Raw genomic sequence first — 21,272 nt, 5'->3', positions numbered from 1 at the left:
AAACAATACCCAAAAACGATAAGCTTTAAGAAACTAGCGTAACTCGCACCAATTGAGATTCAGGTTTAAAAATATTTTAAAAAACTCATCAGCGTTGCATATTCTAAAAAATTAAAATGATAGCTGTCAATAAAAGCCGCTCTTAGCTTCTTTCCCTCTAACTGTTCTATTAATATACGGCTAAAACATTCTGAATGCAGTGCTGCCAGACTGTTGAAAATGCATTTGGCCGAGAAAGACAGCAATTGCCTATTGCCACTATGACAGCTTTGACTTACCGCAACGTAGAGTGAGATAGCAAGAGTAGTTTTAAAAGCTGTCGTCGCAAGTTCTACGCAGTTTTGAATTTGACTTTGGTGCAGAAATCTTTTCCCGAGCACAAAATATATACGATTCCCGTGCCAGCTGAAATAAAGGATTAAACAAAGAAAGATCAGTTTACTGAACGTGTGAAACTTAGCAGCTTCTAAGGAATAAAGATTAATTGGCTTAAATTACTGCAAAAACTGGTCGAGAATATGCCGGTATGCGAGCAATTGTTACAGTAAAAATGGAAATGCAATCGCATTTAAGAACCTTATAGATACGTAGATTATACTTGAATATATACCAAGTATATATATATGCATGCTTAATAACTTGGATGGAAATTAATGTATTTCTCCCCCTTATGTTTTTTGCAGCCAAATCGCTCGCGTCAGGTCGCCCGCAAGAATCCCTGGCCGCGCAAGGTTAGGCAACTCAAGAATCGCCAGAAGGTTGCTAGCACGACGCCCACGCCACAAAAAGTTGACCTAATGACGATGGCAGAAGGCACCGACCCCATGGGGCATCATCATCACGCCGCCGGCTCGCACAATCCCCACCATTATCATCATCATCATCCACATTCGCACCAGCACCACCATCCGGCGCAGTATCATCACCCCAACCAGCACTATGCGCCCGCACAGCAGCCACCGGCAGCGGCGGCGGCGGCGGCAGCAGCAGCCGCTGCATCCCACTATGCGCCCTATGCTCAACTTCAGTATCGGCATCCAATGCCTCACCAGCACTTGCCGCTGGCACTCAGTCTGCATCAGCAGGCGGCGGCGGCGGCTGCCTCGGCAGCGGTCGCTGCCGCAGTTGCCAGCGTCGAGCAGCACAACAACAATCAGCCGTTTGTGGCCAACAACAACATAATGCCATGGAAGCAGCGCAAGCGCAAGCGTCTTTCAGCCGTACTTGACAAGCTGCATCACAACAACAACAACAACAATAATAACAACAATAATAATAACAACAACAACAACAATAATAATAACAATAACAACAATAATAATAATAATGGCGTCGCCTGCAAAACGGAGCCGATGGACATGGATGAGGGAGATGTGGAGGAAATGGAAGAAGATGCCGAAGAAGAAGAAGACAACGGCGAAGCAGCGCATGATGCGAAGCAGCAACACGAGGCTAACTACATTAAGAGGGAACAGCGTGACGCACTGACAGCAGCCAGCGATGAGGAACAGATCGAAGCTGAGGCGGATCTCTCAGCGGAGGAGCTCTCGCACTCGGACCAGGACGATCAGGATAGTCCGCGAATAAGCATGAGTCCGCTGCAGGTGGCTGCGACGCCTGCCTCCAAGCCAGCGCCAGATAGTGCCACAGCTGCCAAGGAGAATCCGCTCCATGTGGACATCAAGACTGAGCACATGCCAAGCCCGTATGATCGCTACTTTCCCATACCCTCGCCGCTGTTTGGCTACTATCTGCATACCAAGTATTTGAACGAGGTGTTCCGGCGACGCCATGATCTCTATCCCTCGCCGCTGCAGCACACGCCCTCCTCCATCGCCTCCGAGACGGAGACCTCGCCCACCAGCCAGGGCAAGACACCAAGCAGTAGCATCAATGGCAGCCAGCAGCAACAATTGCTGCCCGCCGTGCTGATGAATGCATCGCCGCCGCCCTCGCTGCCCTCGCCACCGCGCAGTGACTCCTCTGTTACCACGGCGCAGCCCACGCGCGTCAGTCCAAAGCCAGCCAAGAAGAAAACTTCCTCGGCGTCGTCGGCCGGCGAGAAGCCTATGCCGCCACCGCAGGAACGTCCGTTGGATCTCTGCATGCGCAGCGATATGCTCGGCGAGCCGAAAAAGTATAAGTCGGGGTCGTCGCCGTTGCATGCCACTGCTGCGGCCATGATGCCACCGCCGCCCGCATCAATGAGTGCAGCCAGCAGTCTGGAGAGCATGAATGCATTATCGCCGGCTTCCAGTACGCACTCGAGCACCTCGATGACCAGCAGCACGCCCACCTCGACCCTGGCCCCGCCCTCGGCTATGTCCCCGTATGCTATGACGGCAGCAGCGGCGCACGCAGCAGCAGCTTGTGCAGCAGCAGCCATGATCAAAATGGAGATGCCCATGCATCCGATGCACTCACATGTGCCCACCACAACAGTGGGCGTGCCGGTGATCAAGGGTGATGTGGCTTCACCCACCACAAAGGAGACGGTGGCCTGGCGCTATAATCTGGATGTGTCGCCGGTGGTGGAGGAAATGCCACCCGGCTCGGATGTGGCCTACGTGTGCCCGACATGTGGGCAAATGTTCTCGTTGCACGATCGGCTGGCCAAGCACATGGCATCACGCCACAAGTCGCGCAATCCCGCCAACGACATAACCAAAGCCTATTCCTGCGACGTATGCCATCGCTCGTTTGCCCGCTCCGATATGCTCACCCGGCACATGCGCCTGCATACTGGAGTTAAGCCGTACACCTGCAAGGTGTGCGGTCAGGTCTTTTCGCGCTCCGACCACTTGTCCACGCACCAGCGCACCCATACCGGTGAGAAGCCGTACAAGTGCCCGCAGTGTCCGTATGCTGCTTGCCGTCGCGACATGATCACCCGCCACATGCGCACCCACACACGCTACGAATCGCGTGGTGCTGGCGGTGCAGGTGGTGGCAGCGGCGGCGGTGGTGGCGGTCGAGGTGGCGAGGAGCAAAAGTCACCAATGCCGCTGCTGGACATGAAGATGAACATGAATCTGCCCATGTTGCTGCAGCAAGAGGAACTGCTGCAAAAATCGCCGCTCGGCCTGGGCGGACCCATGCCGATTGTGGTAAAGACGGAGAGCGCCTAACGGTACCTCTACGCGGCAGCGGCCAGACAGTTCATGACCTTTTAGAAGCGCCACTAGAGTTGGGCTGTTGGTAAGCCCCCAGCTTAGTGCCCGTTGAGTCCATAGATCAGTTGTAGTTTAGCTACGCGCAACTCTGGAAATCTCTCTGCGAAGACTGAGAACCTAAATACTACCTACTGTTAAAGGCTTAGGTTTATACATATACATATATATACTTATAATTTTAACTTTAAAAAATCTATTTTAATTTGTACTCAAGCATCCAGCACAAGAACCCACAAGCACACACGCACGCACGCACGCACGCACGCACACACACATACACACACTGAGACAAATACACACGGAGTTAACTCAGACCACCACCCAACGTATTAGCGTTTTAATTAGTTGTAGGGCAACGAGAGCCGAACCGCCCCCAATGGAGGGAGACAGGCTTAGTTGGTATTCGTAGTATTGTATTTTTGGACAACGTATTGTTGTAGACAACGTTCAGATACAGCTAGCAATTCCATGTTCCACAATTTAGTTTATAATTCCGTCATATTGAATACGTTTATACATGTGTATGTACGCGCATGTATGTATGTGGTCAGCTAGAGATTAGTTTGTTAGTTAGTTCATTAATTAGTTAGGTAGAGGTCAAAGATCGGCCTCTGGGCATTTTTGAACAACATTGAAATTATTAAGTTAGGCATGCAAGCATCTAGGCTACATTTTGCTATATTTAACGTATGTATTTAGTAATTGAAAGCAAAGCGGACAAACCATAAACAAACAGTAGAGTTAATTATACTATAATTTAAAATTAACATTAATTTACGCTAACTTATTTTAGTTTATTAAACTCTGCAGCATTGCGCATTTAGTTTTTAACGTTCTAGCGCTTAAAAGACAACAATTTGTATTAATTTAATTATAATTTTACAATTTTACACACAGAAAAAGACAAAGAATTCTCCCTAGGGCACAAAAACAAAAACATTTCGATTTCGTACGTGAAGCGATTGTGAAGCTAAATTATCTAATTATTCCTTCTTTTTTTTGTTTAACAAAAATCTCTTTTTATAAAAATGTTTCATTTCGCATTCATTTTTAATATATATTTCTTTTTTTTTTCATAAAATGAAATAAAAACTTTCTGTTTTTTAGTTCAAATTTAATTTCAAAGAAACAATTTCGATGCCAGTTTGGATTAATTGAAGCAATGCAAAAAATATTAAAATTACGGCAAGTTTCTGTTTGCCAATATTACTAAAAAAAATTTATAATTGTTTCAAGTTGATGTTTTTGTTATTTATTACCATTTTTCTGAGCGTATGAAATATTGATTATTAATTTTAATTATCCGTTTAAATAAATTATTAATTTATGTTATTGTAGTTCGTTATGATTAGTTTCAAAGGTTCAAATGTTTTTGAAAAATAAAACAAACATGAAAACAAGCAAAAAAAAAAATACTTCAAATACAGACAAAAAAAACAATACACATAAATCTTTATTTATTTTCTTTTTGTGGCAGATTGTCATTATTTTTAATTTATTTATAGCACCTTGCAGAAGAGGTGGAACCTCGAACACAACGTAAATCATTAGATCAGCATTATTAAAACTTTCAAACAAGTCTGGCTCACCATGGTCTGAGATTTCCCTAACAGTTGGCAGATCCCAGAGACATCTTATCATTTCTCTTTGAGTTCCCGTCTTGTGATATCGTAGAGTTGCAAATATTTGCATTTTCGTATCGTTGTGGGCCACCAAAATCCTTTTGCCGGAAACTGGCTTACAAGCTTTTAGGCAATGAAAGCGCTTACATGGCAAATGGCAAAGCCTCAGTTGGTCACGAAATTGCAGTCTGGCACGCAGCAGACGAAGGCCCCAAATGGCCAACCCCTCTCACAAGGCATTTTGGCAAGTTTTCCCACGCTTTGCCACTTGCGGGGGTGACACGCCTCTAGCTCACTTTTCTCATCCCTTTGGCAACATGGAAATTTCTTTAGGTTTAATGGCCAAGCAACACGAAAGCCCGTAGGCAGGCGTGGGCGGGTGGGTCTGGGACTGGGATTGGGATTGGGATTGGGTGTGGGTCCACCAGCGACTGCTGCAATGCAGTTTGCGGCTAATGTTTGACCTTGTTTTCCAATGACTAAATTAATTTCTTAATAAGTGCAGGGGCGCAGACGGGTCGCTTCGCGGCGCAAAACAAACACGAACTGCAGACATGGCACAGTTTAACTTTTGGGTTAATTGTGGCAGCTACCAGCACCAGCCACCCATCCCCCTCCCTGCTCCTCTGTCCGCCCGCTCGTTAGCAATTAAACAATGCAAAAGTTTTTGGTGGCAACTTTAAAGCGGCATAATTGAAAGACATTGCGGGATTCGGCGATGCAGCAATTGCAACGGCTCATAAATCACCGGCGGTGACTAAGTAGCCTAGGTCTAGTCATGTTGCACGTTGCACTCTGTACGCCGCAGTGGCAAGGAGGGAGGGCTATGGGGGGTGCAGTTGTGACTTATGGTTAGCCAGAGATTCGAACCAGAGGCCACTGTATTAACAGCTGTACGTACTGCTGCACATGGTTGATGCCGCATTGCATAATCCATTGCGTACGCGCCCCATTCTGTTGGCCGTGCATCATTTTGGATGCCGCCGCCGTTGACATTATTTGCAGCTCGGCCTGGATTTTTGTACGCATAAATCTCTAAACAAGCGCGCGTGTCGTGCGTTTATTATCACTTCCGTCTGGCATCCAACCATCCAGGCAACCAACTAGCCGTTAAAGCAGCTCCTTTGTCTTTTTGGGCAGCGCGAAATTTATCGCCATCATTTGTAATTGTAGCGCGAAAATTGAGTTTGAAGTTTGTGTGTGTGCCTTGTTCAGTTCAGTTCAGTTCAGCTCAGTTTGGTTCGGTTCGGTTCATTCTGCTCCCCAACTTTATTGTTTTCATCAACATAATTCTTTGGCACTGCGCTTTGGAGCCAGTCCAAATGATTGTTAGCCAAAGATTTACTGCTCGAAAAAAGGTGGCACTAAGCTGGGTATTTCCAGCTCCTAACATAGTTTCGCAAATGCCAGGCCATAAATATACACAAAGTGTTTAAAATGTTGCAGACAGATATTATATATAGATATATGTAAATTTAGTATATTTCCGTCACACGGAAGTGCCTTAAAAACCCAATTTTTGATACGCATTAATCTCGAATGAGTTATTGATATTGTACATACATGATATACAATAATATATCAAGCATTGTAAATTATGCGATTTTTTGCAAGAAATCAACTTTTTGACTAATACTAATTAAATAGATAACTATTTACCAAGCATACGTACCATATTTTAAATAAATATACATAGTCTATAAGCCTTAACATTTTTCAACTTAATGCTTCTGAGAAGTTTAAGAGTTAAGCATTAAATGCTGCTTTATAAGCATAAAAACCAACAAGTCAAGTATTTTTTAACAAAATCCCTTTACTAAAAGTGAAAATATAAAAAAAAAAAATTATAAATCAATTTCTGCAAAAAAAAAAAACTTTTAAAATGTAAAAATAAAAGTACCCAAAACGAAAATTTATCAAACTCAATTTTACTTGAATCGCTTCCAGACATATTTTTATAGCGCTTTTCGAATTTTAACAAATTACAACAAAAAAATAGTATGTAAATTAAAGCAATAATTAATTGATAAATAAATCAAAAGACTTTTTCAACTCTTAGCTTACATTTGCCTTTTAGACATAAGAATGCAAATCAAAGATTTACGCAACAAACTTAAAATCTAATAATAAAAATAAATCTAATCAAAGCCATTATAATAATTATAAGACAATTTAGTTTATTTTAAGCAATGCAAGAGTACTTAAAAAAAGAAAAATCAGTGAACAACAACATTGTGATATTAGTTGAGAACAAAATCAAATTACTTCCATGCTATTTCTATATCATTTGCAGACGCTATGCAAAGTTTTAATAATTAAGACAGGTTTTCAGAGTTTCTGGGCACAGTTTTGTATAGCGTCTATCAGGCTCGGTCAGCCGATCTTATAAGTTAGTTTCGCTTTTAAGGTGCAAGATTTTCCATATTATTGTTATGGTGCTATGTAAACTTGTGCTTAGCTAGATTAGGTTAATTCACAGACCTTTACTTTTGGTCTATATCGACAATCCTTAGCAGCCCAAAACAAAATCAAATACTTTACCATTACCACTTACTAGGAATCAATAAAATACTTACTTATAAGAAAGGAACCCCTCTTTATAACTAGATTCATTAATTTAATTATGCATGCCATCTCGTAAAATTTACACGAATTCAACTAAATAATGAATAACTATTGTACCATAAAAAAATTAGTTTTCTCCAGAAAAAAAAAATAATAATTGAATCTAGAATACTTTTCAAAGATTTTGAACCCGCAACTCCTAAAATAAATAATGAGAAAAAATAATAAAAATAAATAAAATTATGGAGCTGAAGTTTGTGGAATGCGAAAATAATGCAAATGCCTTTGGCCGCCGGTGTTTGCTTGAATGCAATCAGTGAAGATTATGGAGGGGCTGTGCTGTGGAGGAAGGGGGGGGGGGTGTACGGGTAAAAGGGTTGCAGAAATAATGCGCGTAATAACAAACTGCAGGCGTAACTGAAATGCCAGGCTACTGCGCATTTGTCCAGGCGATGGGCGATGGCGAAGGCGTTGGCCAAGACGGACGACGGGAGGCGCAACTGCGGTAATTACAATTGCCGCCGGACATGGACAGCAGTAGCAGCAAAAGCAATGGCAGTGGCAGTGGAAGTGGCAGGCAGCACAGCTGTGCCTCTTGCATCAACGCAACAGATCTCGGAGCATCTTCGCTCGCCCAACACAATTACATGCTGCCAAAGACGCATGCGCAGCAGCCACAGCAGTAGCAGCAGCAGCAGCTTCCTGACTGCATTTCGTTTTTACGTTTTTATTTGAGCAAATTGCTGGCAACTTTGCGCACTGTGACTGACTGAATGATAGACTCACTGACTGCTTGACTTTCAGACTTTCAGGTTGACTGAATGACTGACTGCCTGACAGTTGTTGCCGCTTGCTGCTGCTGCTGCTGCTGCTGTTGATGTTGCTGTTGGTTTCGCTCCAATTGCAATTTGTTGCTGCCCTGTTGCCTGTAAGAAAAAATATGCCAAAATTGCTACGTGCGGGCGTTTTGCACAAGAATCTCGGACCACGGAACACGGACCAGAGACCAGCCGGACAACGATAATGATGATTGCAGCTAAATTATGATGCCCCGATGCGAGTGCAGAGCGCAACAGCAGAGAAAGTGTAGCACTCACACAGTTCAACAGAAGCTGGCAGCAGCATCATCGGGCCACGGCCATTCGAAGGGACTTCAGCGGCTTTATTTAGCATAACTCGCATCGCCTTTGGGGCCGAGACAACAACAACAACAGCACAGAAATATAACAACAACAACAAGATTAGCAAAATGTAATAATTGCAAAGCAGTTTGCCGCAGGTGCGCCACCCGCCTTTGTCGAGGACCCGAACCTGCAACTTAACCGGCTGCCTCACAGAGATGAGCACGCCCGATAAAGAAGTAACAACAACTTTGCTTTTTTTTGTAGCAACATCCGATGCTGGCAACGTCGCGTATTTAATGCATTTGATCCTTGATGCTGTTGAAAATGAACTGAGCTCGAACATGCAATCAACTGGCGTCCCGCACGCTGCCGTCGCCCGCCATCAATATGGCCAATTTCATGAATGAAAACTTGCCCGAGAGTGTCTTGGACTTTTGCATGTTTCGCTTACAGAACCCGGAGAAACAACACGCACACCCACACAGACGATTGAAGTGTGTAAGGAGCGAGCTGTTGCTGCTGCGATGTTGCTGCTGTTGCTGATGTTGCTGGTAACATTATGAGTCTTGGCGACGTTTGTTGCAGCTGTAGCGCATTAACCTCGTTCACTGCTGCTGCTGCTGCTGCCGCTGCAAAATATTTACCAAAGTGATTAAGATGCCTGAGTAATTTTTAACACAATTACGCTGCCAAGCAGACGACGGCAGTCAGTAGTCAGCAGTCAGCAGTCGGCAGTCCCGGGCCTGCAATTGTGAGCTGCTGCTGCTGCCTGCCTGCCCCGTTGAATAGCTACTGTAGTTACACTGGCTCGGCGTCAGTTGCAGCTGCATTGCTGCTAATGACCAGGCCGAGCCAACAGCACAGCCGGTCGCAATATAAACTGTGGCATTGTCTGACTACCCGACTCCAACCCCAACTCGAGCCGCCAGCTCCAGCCACCGCTCGGAGCAAGTGCCATCGGCATCAGCATCACGCGGACACCCGAACTTTTGTATGCCTTGGCCATTAGCGTTTCCACACTACGCTGACTTTAATCGTAGCGCAGCGGCGACAGGCGGTTGCGGGTGTTTTACGCATCAGTGTTTTTTGACAGCTTCTTCTCAGCACAGCGAAGCCAATATAAAACTAAAAATAATATACAAAAACTTAACGTTTTGTTGTGATTTATTGTATATGCGATTTTTGGCAGGTGTTGAGCCGGCCTGATCATCAGCTGCCGTTGCTGTTGTTGTTGTTGTTGTTGCCGCAAAAACTCATTGCAACGTGCGGCACATTTGACGCTCATTGCCTGCCCCATTCGAACACAACAACGCACGACAAGGCAACAAAAACTTATAACGCACCAGCTGAAAAAGCAAAAATCGTGATGCGTTTGGTTTAGATTTGAGCGGCACGACTTTGCTGGCGTTAGCAGCATTAACAATGTTGCCACAAGCGACGAAGTTGTTGTTTTTACCATGGGCCAATGCGATGTGTTGACAAAGAGCAGAGTTCGCGATTTGCGAATTTGTTGGCCATTTGTTACCAATATTTATACGTATACACTAGAATGGGTTACTGCGACTTCACATTTTGGTTTGATAGTGCCAAAGTGCTAGTGGGAGTACAAAACAATGTATAATTCATCCTAGCTTGGAAAATGTATAGTAATTTCCACCCACAAATGTGGAACATGAGATGGAAATAGGTGCTATGCACAGCAGTCTTTTCTTAAGCTTTCAATCAGTGTCAAGCTCAAAGCTCTTTACGAATATTGTGTTATTAACTCGTCACTTTCTAAAATACATTATGAATACATAATTCAACAGCTTTGATTCACTCTCATGGTTGGAAAAGGCGTGGAAAACTGTTGTATTTAACCATGTTCTTTGTTTTTCATCCGATCAGCTTATAGCTCATTTTAAGAATATCGTTAAGGGCGTGATTTGTACGTTCCGGTAAATCCACTCTCCTGGATGGAAAAGAGATATCTCGAAATCGATGAAAAAAACGTTGTCTGTGCATCGCCGGGTACTACCGGCTGATGACAATTTTCATTTTATCACTTTGCATACTATGTTTCTCACATAGGGCATTTAGGCATCTGCTAACCAAACTTGGATTTATCTTTTACATGATGCTATGACAAAATCGAAGCTGTCTTGGCTTAATCCCAATTTCCCTTCCCATTGTAGCTGACCAATGAAAATGAAAATGAGCGCGGCACGCGCTTAGACGCCGCACGACTAGAAAATTGCAGTGGCGGAGCGGTGTTCGCTTGGCTGAACCCGAAGCGACAGGGGGAATGGGAATAGTTACCGGAACGCGCACGGGCAGGAGAATGGAAAAGGAGTGTGAGTTTTGCTGCTGTGGCAGCCACGTGTTGCGCATGCGCTTTTGCCCCTAGACATGCAGTTGGACACGACGCGACGCCCCAAGCCTCAGCATTTGCGTTTGTCAGGGTCGACTGCATCGCGTTGGCTTCGTGCTTGGCACTTTGCAATTGTTCAGTAGTTCGCTCAGTTGTGCTGTTGTGCTGCAAGTGGCACGTTGCACGAAGCAACGCTTCGGCGTGAGGCAGAAGCAGCAGCAACTGCAACACCTTCACTCTCTGCGGTTGAGGCGATAGTGCGATGATGTATGGCCTGAACCTGCAACGCTTGTGCCTCTTCTTCTGCCACTGCCGCTGCCACTGCCCCTGCTCCTGATCCAGTCACTGCCAGTGCCCCAACCTCGACTGCTGCCTACTATTGTAGGCGTCAACTCACGTTTATGCTTTGTAGACATTATCGCGCCTGTTTATCTTTAAATTGCAAGTAAATTACGTTGGCTCGCGCAGCTTGATGTATTATGCTGCCTTGTTGAGTGGCCAGTGAGTGATTTGATGAGCCGAGGAATGGCAGTGGGAACTTGGGGGAGGGCCAGAGCGGCAGAGGGGCACAGGGGCAGAGGAAGCGAAATGGACACAGAGATCTTTCAAAAAACAACCCGTTTATTCGAGCACTACAAACTAAACGTTGTGCGTAATAAATTAGCTATGAAAGCGTCGTCATGCAGTTGGATAAGTGTAAGCGTGTGTGTGTAATGTGGTGTATTGGTGTTTTGGGGGAAATCTCTCAGTAATGCGTCTCGGTGATTCTCACTTTGCCGTATTTGCCGTGCAAATGATGCTTGGCAAAGGACAGCAGATTGGCATGGCTGTGTACGTCCAAGTGGGCTGGGAAGGCGGCCTTGTGCACCACAGCAGCATGGGTGTGATGGTGGTGCACCAGCGGAGCCGAATGATGATGGTGCACCAATGGAGCCGAGTGGTGGGCATAATGATGCAAGTCAGCGTGGGCATGAGCATGCTCATCGATGTGTGCGTGGGTGTTGTGAATGATGTGATGATCGACCACAGGATTTCTATAGTGCAGGAAGTGGTGTGGCTCATCATGCACCACCTTGTGCACATGGTGCACTGGCTCCACTTCATGAATGGGCTCATGGCTGACAATCTTGGCCGGGGCATGCACATGAGCGTGATGCACATGGTCATGAGCGTGCACATCGTGATCCAAATGGGCAGAGTAGCCGTCATGATGGTAAACGGGATGCGGCACTGCGTCCAAATGGTGATCGGCACCATCGATCACAAGAGCGGAGCTGTGGCCCAAGTGAATGCCGTTCGAGTGATGCACCTCAGAGTCGACAAAGTGCGGCAGCTCCTCGTGATGATGATCGTGCTCCAGATGCGGCAGCAAACCCGCCTGAGCCACTCCCAGCAAGGCCAAAGTGCAGATAAAGAACTAAGGAAAACTTCAACAGTTACAAGAAACTGGCAAACTCGAGTTTTTTGCCTCGGACCCACCTTCATTACGGAGATTTCACACTTAATTTGAGTTTATCCAAAAGTAAAGGTTGACGGTGCGCCTGAGACTTGTTTGCTCTGCTGTTGTCGATGAACTGTGCTCTGATCCGTTGGAGCCCACGCATTTTATAGCACTGAAAGACACTTGCCACTGTTGGCCAATATCACGTGCAGCCTGGCAGCTGGGTCGGCCGGGCTGGTCACTCGCCCCAGCCATTCAACGTTATCAAAATAGCCAAGCAATGAAAGTGATGTGTGCCGGGCCAACCAAGTGGGCGGCGTGCCTGGAATTTCTAATGAACTTTGTCGTCACATTTCAAAGGCACTCACATAGCCCAGCTCATTATGTAAAGAGCGTCATGTAGTCAATAAACCATTTCCAGATGGTTAAGTCGCACTGGCACTCGTCCGGTCATGTCATAATTTGATGGCCCAATAGGCCTCACCTAGCTTGGGGTTACACCATTTTGGGCAACTGCTGGCAAGGCCATTGCCCACCCACATTCATTTTATTTCCCCTTGCACTTGCAATGCATTTCGCAACCCATTTGGCAATCTTTGGCCAGTGAAAGCATTAGCCGCTGACCAACATACAACATTTTATAATGGCCAAAAAACAAAAATCAATTCACACAATTTGCATTGGGCATACAAAATTCATAGCGACTACGTGCGGAATTCGCCAACGTGTTCACGGCTTGCCAACATCAGTTTATTTATATTGGCACAATAGTGCTAAAAATAATACTAACAGGTAGTGGGTGTTATCATTCGTGACTTACCAAAAATTCACGCACTGCCAACTGTTTATTGAGTGCTGCAAACAAAAGAAACATAAATAAGTTTAGATATAAACAAGAAAGAACGATCTTCGGCAGGCCGAACTTTAAATGCCCTTGCTGTTTATTCCGGCCGATTCTTCCTTTAGGAGCCATATGATATATTATTCCGATTTTATACGGCTAAAGAACGCGAAGTTTGTATTTTTTGAGTTGGTGAAACTTTTTTTACCGAATTTTCTCATAAGGCTAAGTGATATTGTAATTCAGGTATGAAAAGTATTGGCTTATATGACAAGTTCAAAATACCATGCAAAACAAAAATGATTTTCATATAAGAACTTAATATTTAACCTGTTGTTTCCATAGCAACTATATGAAATCTTATCTGTTCTCTGACCTATGAAAAGATTCCTGAGGATCGCCTTTAAGCTGAAAGATTCATTTGCATAGAGGCAGGACAAACTTAGATTCGGCTATTGATACTGATTAAGAATATATATAATCTTTAAAGTAATCTTCTTAATCTCCTCTACAATGATAAAAATAAAACAGGGTTAAAGTATGAAGGAGTTTGTGGTCGAATGCTTTTTAAAGTAATATCTTCATCCAATAAATATCGCATAATTGGTTAAATTAGTATCCGTATCTGAGCACATGTAGTACACATTCATCAATTCAATTGCATTTCCTGTCTAGACGACGTGCCGTCAACACGTTCCATAAATTATGAAAAACTTAAAGCAGTTACCTGGCAGAGCTGCAGAGTGCAACCGCCAAGATAAGCTGCCTGTAAAGTGGGTCAGCCTACGGCTAATTACATAATAATTTGGTCAATTTAATCACGTTGCTAATGAGCCCCGTTGTATGCAAGGCGGCTACCGAGGGGGAGGGACAAACTATCGCAACTATCGTTTTGGGCGGCGGCGTCAACACCCCGAAAAACTAGAGACATACGTGCACCACATGCACAATGTGCCCCAAAGTGGAACTTAAAAAGCGGCGAACGACTTAAAATGCCCACCAGGTGCCCACGCGACGCGTTGTCGTCGACCTGTCCAATGATTTGAGTGCGAATTTGTTTTGGTTTCGATAGAAGCGCAAACGCAATTTGTACGCCTGACAAATATTTGAACATTTCCAATGAATTTTGCGTACGAATTTGACAATTCTTGGCGCTGCCTTTTGGTCTTTTGGAATTGCCAGTTCCTGTCTGTTTGTCAGTCTCTCCGCGTGTCTTACACACCTGCCCCAACAGCCAATTAGCCACAAAAGTATCTCGTGGCATGCAGCAAGCTTGCAATTCGCAGTTTTGCAGCTCACATCTCAAGGGGCGGGCGGTGCAGCACTTGTAATTAGACGGGGCAACAACAACCATAACAACAACAACAACAACAGCAGCAACAACGTTGACGGCGACTTATTTCAATATGCAAATTATTGCTAGACTAGCACAGAAAAAAATGTAAAAAAAGCAGCGACGGCCAGCTGCAGCAGAAGGAGACAGCCACAGACTACACAGACAAAAAGGTGCACGACCAAAAAAAAAAAGGGAAAAAACAATGCAAAAAAGAAAATCTATAATTTATTTGCACAAAAATGACGGCAAAATAGTCGGCGGCGAGGGTGGTGGTGCTGATGATGGTGCATGTTTGTAATTGAGTGCATCGTTAGTGGGGCAACAGCAGCGGGCAGGAGGTGGGAGTGAGCTGTATTAGCGACGCTGCCAACAACTAATTTAATGCCAGCGGCAACAGCAACCAACAGCAGCAGCAGCACCAACTGCAGCAGCAGCAACAACAGAGACGGCAACATGTCAACAGCAACGCCTGCCGCCAGCACGGGGCAGCGAGGATGATCCAAATGAACGGGGGCCCAGGAGGGAGCGGAGGACAGGGTTGCACTGTGTGCATATTTTATGCCTGCGGCTCTAGTGCTGCGGTGTCCGTTGTGGGCAGCTCTGAATATGCGGCTGAAATAATTTTGCATCACATATTTTGTCGACCACAAATCAACGGCATGAGATATTTGATGGTAATTAATATTGTAAGTATAACTTATTATGCTTTTGAATAAATGGGTGTGCTGCATTTAATGGCTCGTGGCTCTATATGCAAATTACGAAGTGTCATGGAAAAGTGCAAAATGAGTAAAGTGTTCAAAATGTACGCGTTGGACTATTATAAATTTTTGATGTTTTGCATTTTTTTGTTTTAAATTTTTTATTTGTTAGTTGGTTTAATTCGCGCTATGAGACTTTCTATGGAAACCGACTATAAAATAGAAGACAGAAAGGATCTTAATTATTGTAAATAGTCGACACAGTCTGCCAAAAATGATTTATTATAGAGATCTGAGCGAAAAGAATTGAGAAATCACAAGAATTTCTAAAAACATCAGAGAGCGAGAGAGAGGGAGTGTATATAGAGAGGGAAGATAAAATATATAATATTAGGGAGAAATATATATGAATTCAAAGTGTGTGGCAATTTTGCCTGGCTGGCGGTCGAATAACAATATTAAGAAATCGATAAAACGATTTATAATTGAATTTTAAGAAATGTTACTTAACATATTTTTAGATTTCATTCTACTCCCAAATAAAAGAAATCCGATATAAATATAAAACTGTTTGTCCTGACTGACTGACCATAATTGTTCACTCCCATAACACGGTCAAAACTCAACCGATACTTATAAGGTTTGGTTTTTTGTGCATGGCTTGGCCTCTAGATCAATTTGGCATCTAAATCTGGCGACATTATTTTTCAATATTATATATTGAAAAATTCTAGAATCAGCAATATATGAGTAGTTGACTTGAATACAACTCTTAATCCCTGCAGTATTGACTCGCAATTCAATATTAATTTCAAAATCAATTTTATTCCTTTTGGCATGGACAACAATCAATTGGCAGTTTCTACCTTGTGCGCTGCCATGATTACTCCATGTTGGCCTTTGGCTAACTGGGAATCTTATCAACGGTAGCTGCTACAGCTGCTCCATGCACAGGTGTTTTTGGCCACTGTTCCAATTTGCAGCTCATATTGTTTTCGATTTCTCATCACACGATTTTTAATCATTAAACCGCGTGCAGGAGTTCGGGAGTTCGGGTCGGGGAGCATGCAGGATGAGCACAGAATCACATGTGCGGCCGGCTCTTCCCCCTACTAAAAACAAATTGCTTGGCAGTAGTAGCACAAGTAGTAGGCCAGAGCCCATATCCAGCCTGGTATTATTGCATTTTCGCCAGGTAATGAAGTTCAGCAAAAAGTTAATCGGAAAAGCAAGGCCCCGCAACTAAATAGACAAATGATACGGAACGGAAGCTGCCAGCCAGTTGGCCAATTGTGCGGTGGGTTTTGCTTGCACATTAGCGGCTATAAATTGTCTTAATGCACACACACACATACACACTCGCAAGCGCACATATACACTGATAGAGTGCAGCGCGATCGGGGCCAGGCAGACACCTTGAACGGCGGCAAAGATCAGACCCAGAGGCTGAGACTGCAACTCAGAGCTCATCGGCAACGCGTCGCACCGCGTCGTCGTGTGATTTTGCAAACTGTGGCAGCAGTTCGAGTCCAGGTTCGGCATTCAGATCTTCATACATGATCATGCATATAGCGAGGCGCGCGTTGTGTATCTGCGTGCCTGTCTACCCTCCGCAAGTGTATCTGCATCTGTAGCTGTGGGCCTGGTGTTGCATAAGCTGCTGCCGCTGCTGCTGCTGCTGCTGCTGCTGCATGACCAATCGCTGTAAGATTGTGAAAATTGTAACGCTCGATTGAGAGCTCAAAGTTGCAGTTGTTGTTGTTGTTGTTGTTTTTGCTGCTGTTGCTGCTGTTGCTGTTGTTAATAATATTGCACAAAGGCAACTTTGCGAAAGTTCGTCAGCAGCAACAGCAGCAGCATCAGCAGAACAATGGCTCAGACTCAATTCAACCCTGTTTTAGTTGTTGTTGTTGGATGTTCTTGTGGCCATTGTCAGTTGATTTCATCTGAAATAGAAAGCATGCAATTTTCATGCCACGCTGTGGCGTCGATAGCGGCAGCAATTGATCTGCCGATCTGCGGATCGATTGAAGGAGTTATTACACACGAACAAAGCAGCAGCAGCAGCAGCAGGAGGAGAACCATTGACCATTGGAGTCCATGGCAGCTATTGCTCTATTAGTGTTTGGGCAACGGATCGTATGATGTGGCATAATGATTTTGCGGAATTCCAAATGGACCGTAGGACAGGTGCTAATTTCATAGAACGGCCAATTGAAATGCCTGGCCAAGAGCTTCACAGGCCGCCGACAATGCCATCGACAAGTGCGTGGCTAAAACTAACTTTAAATTACACTAAACAACTGGAAAAAAAATATCTTACACCTGATTAGGATCTAATTTAATAAACTGTGTTTTCTAGAATTTCAAATAGTAATTTTTAGTAGAAAAGTCAAGTAGATAGTGAAGCCGAGGCTGATTTTAGTTCGTTTAAGAAGCATATCGTATCAAAGGATACGTGGTTACATGCATTTGAAAAGATTCTAGATTCTCAACCAAATTTCATAAACAAAGCAGGACTTGAAATATTTTAAAACAATCAAGGCGATTTTTTTGCATAGAATTCATTTCGATAATGTAATTTGCAGTATTCCAGCCCGATCCCAACTATGTTACAGAGTGTAATCTTATGAGCAATTGGCAAATCGAACCAACCAATTGGCCAATTGACTGCATCTTCGGGTTCGGATAGCGGCTCGTTTCGGCATCCGCATTGACAAAGCGGCGTTTAATTGCCTGAATGAAAGTCTGGCTCGATTTTCGAGTAGCCGACCGGAATTGCTGTCAGCTAGTTGTAGACTGGGCAGCCAATCCTTATCGGCATTCCCACGCACAGGCACAGGCACAGGCAGTGACAGGTAGCCGGTGCCTGTTGCCACCATGAAAACTCATAAAATGTGGCCCTAAGCAAAAGGATTCTTAATGCATGTGATAAGGATGCGCACAGAGGCTGTGCGAATGCCACATCCCAACTCCGAATGACCATTTTATGTCGGCACATAAATTAGTCGAGGTCTGAAGGCAGGTCGTGAATGAAATCGATTGAAATTGATTGAGTTTAACTGTAAATGCATTTTTAAGCGTATGTTTTGCTGTGTTTTGTTCGAGATACGAGAGTCGGCGTCGCTGCCGCCGCCGCCGCCGCTTCTTATCAAAGCCAAAATATCTAAGTGGCTTTGTAGTTCGTTTGTATGGCTACAGGGGCACAGAGCATAGAGCGGGAACAGTGGAACATTGGAACAGTGGAGTGAGGCTCTTTTATGGTCTCCGACCGCCTCGACTGCATGCATTTATGCATATCGATGCCGAGGCTTGTAAATCTGTGCGTATGCCATTAATTTTTTTCTTCGGCTGTTTCGGTTTTTCAGATTTTTTATTTACTTTATATACATATTTTTTTTTTTTAGCTCCATCAACAACAGCCACAAAATCTTGTAAAACTGTAATTTTAAATTAATAGCCGCGTATTACAAGCAGTTTATATGCGCAGGCGTAGGAGGCGGAGGAAACTCCTCGCGTCTCTGACTTGGCTTTATCAAGCGAAGCTGGGCCCCATGAAGGTGTTGAAATCAACAGCTAGTCCAAACTCTATAAGAATTTATAGCGGAATTATGTGACAGCCTTTGCCGCTGTCATTCTCATTGTTGTTGTTGCTGTTGTTGTTGTTGTTGTCGGCTAGCGGGTGTTCAACAATAACAATGCGTTAGTCGATAGCCAAGCTACGAGCCTCAGACTCCGTCTACGTCTCGGCCTCCATCTCCATCTCCGCCTCAGTTACTTGTCTCCGGTTTCGAGCGTTTCTTACGGCATTTCATTTCAACGCATTTCATTTCATTCCATTCGATTTGATTTCTTTTCTTTAGTTGCCTTTGGGGGGCTTCAAAGAGAAGCTGTCGCTCTTTAATTTTCACCTTTGCCCGCGCTAGCCGCAGAAGGCTTTAACTAATTTATGCAAATGTATATTTAATCGTCGTTGACAGTTAAGGCGGGCGCTAAAGAACACAAAAGGCGCATCAGCAACCTCAGAGTATCGACAGCAGCAGCAGCAGCAGCAACAGCAACAGCAACAGCATCGTCAGCAACATAGAGCAGTAACATCAGCAACTTTGCTGCTGTTGCTGTTGTAGATCGTGAGCTCTTTTGTGCGATGATAGATGTTTACGAGGCGGCAACACCCACCGTAGATGGTACTCGAAGATGGCGCTGATGTGGCCGGTGCAAATTTGTTGATGGCGCATGTTGTGCATTTCAAAAAGTTCGCTCCACAGTGGAAGCTTTCTGGATGCAGTCATGTCGAGTGTCGCCTCTAAAGCTCAGAGCGATGAGTTAATGGCACAGCATGTAAAAAAACTAAAAAAGAACTCGCATTTTTCTGGTATTAGTGAGCTTTGCGTATGCTTAAACGCTGGCACATGGAAATACACTAACACCCAGGCATATTTGGAATACGTGTGTCAAGTAGTTGAGTCAAAGAATTTTGTGTTAAATGATGTATATCACATGCTAATGAACTGGAATTTTAAATGGCAATTTAGCCTCGTAAAGAAAGTCCTTTGAGTTCGACAATTGCATTTTCATTACAATTTCAATAGGTGGTTATATGGGCATTTATCATCACATTTTAATGAAGCTGTAAATTTTTTCACTGATTGCTGCCAAATTACAATTAAATGCCGAACATAAATCTTTTGTAGAGTCGCTGGCCGAAGAGGCCGTCTATTTGCCTGGCCAGCGTCCCTTTAGGGCGCCAGGAATTGATTATAAGCAAAATATGCCCCAACACATGCGCATTAAAACTGAAATTACTACCTGAATTCCGCAAGCGCATAAAACAAAGCCATCGACATGGACCTCAGCACGGCTACCAAAATGTAACTGAGTTTGTATGCTAGTCATGTTTATAAAGCAAATCATAGACAAAAGCCAACTAGCTTAACGGGCGCCATAAAAGAGATGCTAAGATCTCTGTGCCGCTTGCCGCTTGCCGGTTGCCGCTTGAATGGCCGCAAGTGTCGTGGACAGGATGCAGCACGCGCTGTGCTCCACGACTTGCACACGGGAGGGGCTCCAGCTCCAGCTCCAGCTCCAGCCAGAATGGAAAGGGGTCTGTGCGGCCGGCCACTCGCTAAATATCAATAACATTTTTATTTATTTTGTTTGCGGGCATTTTGGCATTTTTGAGTGCATTTATTTTAACGTCCTATACCGAACGTTTTGTAAAACGTTTTGTCTGGTCCCGTACTTGTTGCTGTTGCTGTTGTTGTTCCCCCAGTTGCTGTTACGTTCGAGTGCACGCCGAGATTTGCAGTAGCCATTGGCCCATTGGCATGTCGCGTGCAACTGCAGCTGCACTTGTCTTGGGCTCCATACCGAGCCGTGCCACAGCCAAACACTACTCTCCTGGCAACAATAAATAATAAACCTTTTGTGGATTTTGGTCTTGATGGCGGTGGCGTTGGCCTGGCTACCGATCGGCCAAGATCAAAGTCCAATTGCCGCCATTGTTTGCAGGCTGGAAAAAATAAAATTCGACCAAGCCGGCGATCGGGTGAGCAAATAAAAATGTCTATAAAGGAGCCTGGTCGAACACTTGGAAAGTTGCTGTGGCTTATTGTTAGACAAGTGCTAAATGCGGCATTATATTAAATTTTAATTAAAAAGGGAAAATCGAGCGGAAGTTGACCCACAACAACAGCAGCAGCAGCAGCAACAACAACAACAACGCTGGTAACAAGTAGGCATAAAAGTGAGACGGACAAGAAAAACCGGTGGCAATAATTTTAATGCCGCTAAGAGGCAAAGTACGGCCGGACAAACGGACGAGCGCACGGACAGTGGCGGCATCGTAAACTTCTTAAAACATATTTTATGAGCAGCAACAACAGCAGCCAGAAAATACGAAAAACGCTGCACGTTGACAAATTTCGAGGCCCGAAAGAGGTCGGTCGGGTCGCTTGGTAGGCGCCCAAAAGGAAAAGCAGCCTCATAAACGATGGCGATTTAATTTAACGATTGTCATACTCATACTTAAAGCGAAAGGGTAAGACCAACAACAACAACAACAACAACGAAAAAACAGTTGAATGTGTTTGGTCGAGTTTCGGATGAGTTAACTGGAA

The 21,272-nt window shown here is 44.5% G+C and overlaps 2 protein-coding genes across 2 annotated transcripts; one reads left to right on the top strand and one right to left on the bottom strand.

Moving 5' to 3' along the window:
• Nucleotides 1-384: 384 nt before the first annotated feature.
• klu (klumpfuss) lies at nucleotides 385-4,327 on the top strand. Its single transcript, XM_064689989.1, has 2 exons — nucleotides 385-524; nucleotides 684-4,327. Exons 1-2 carry the CDS (start codon nucleotides 519-521, stop codon nucleotides 3,126-3,128), a joined length of 2,451 nt encoding a protein of 816 aa, XP_064546059.1. The 5' UTR covers nucleotides 385-518; the 3' UTR covers nucleotides 3,129-4,327.
• Nucleotides 4,328-11,531: 7,204 nt separating this feature from the next.
• On the bottom strand, nucleotides 11,532-16,846 carry LOC135433625 (histidine-rich glycoprotein). The gene is made up of 3 exons (XM_064689778.1): nucleotides 16,761-16,846; nucleotides 16,513-16,663; nucleotides 11,532-12,251 (listed from the first exon to the last, which is right to left on the bottom strand). Exons 1-3 carry the CDS (start codon nucleotides 16,844-16,846, stop codon nucleotides 11,580-11,582), a joined length of 909 nt encoding a protein of 302 aa, XP_064545848.1. The 3' UTR covers nucleotides 11,532-11,579.
• Between the last annotated feature and the right edge of the window lie 4,426 nt (nucleotides 16,847-21,272).

The sequence above is a fragment of the Drosophila montana genome, unplaced genomic scaffold (assembly GCF_035044405.1).
Source record: "Drosophila montana isolate Dmon_TW-CO22-7 unplaced genomic scaffold, ASM3504440v1 contig_3218_1, whole genome shotgun sequence".
Lineage (NCBI taxonomy): Eukaryota > Metazoa > Arthropoda > Insecta > Diptera > Drosophilidae > Drosophila > Drosophila montana.
The sequence above is the reverse complement of the archived record's forward strand: the minus strand, read 5'-3'. Positions and strand labels throughout refer to the sequence as shown.

Bases quoted from the DNA above. Each gene is read 5' to 3' on its own strand.
- LOC135433625 (XM_064689778.1), bottom strand. From the start codon at position 16,846: ATGCAGCAGCAGCAGCAGCAGCAGCAGCGGCAGCAGCTTATGCAACAC. The intron at 16,664-16,760 runs GTAGACAGGCAC...CTGCTGCCACAG, and splicing joins TGCAGATACACTTGCGGAGG to TTTGCAAAATCACACGACGA. The intron at 12,252-16,512 runs GTGTGTATGTGT...AGTTTTCCTTAG, and splicing joins GTGTATATGTGCGCTTGCGA to TTCTTTATCTGCACTTTGGC.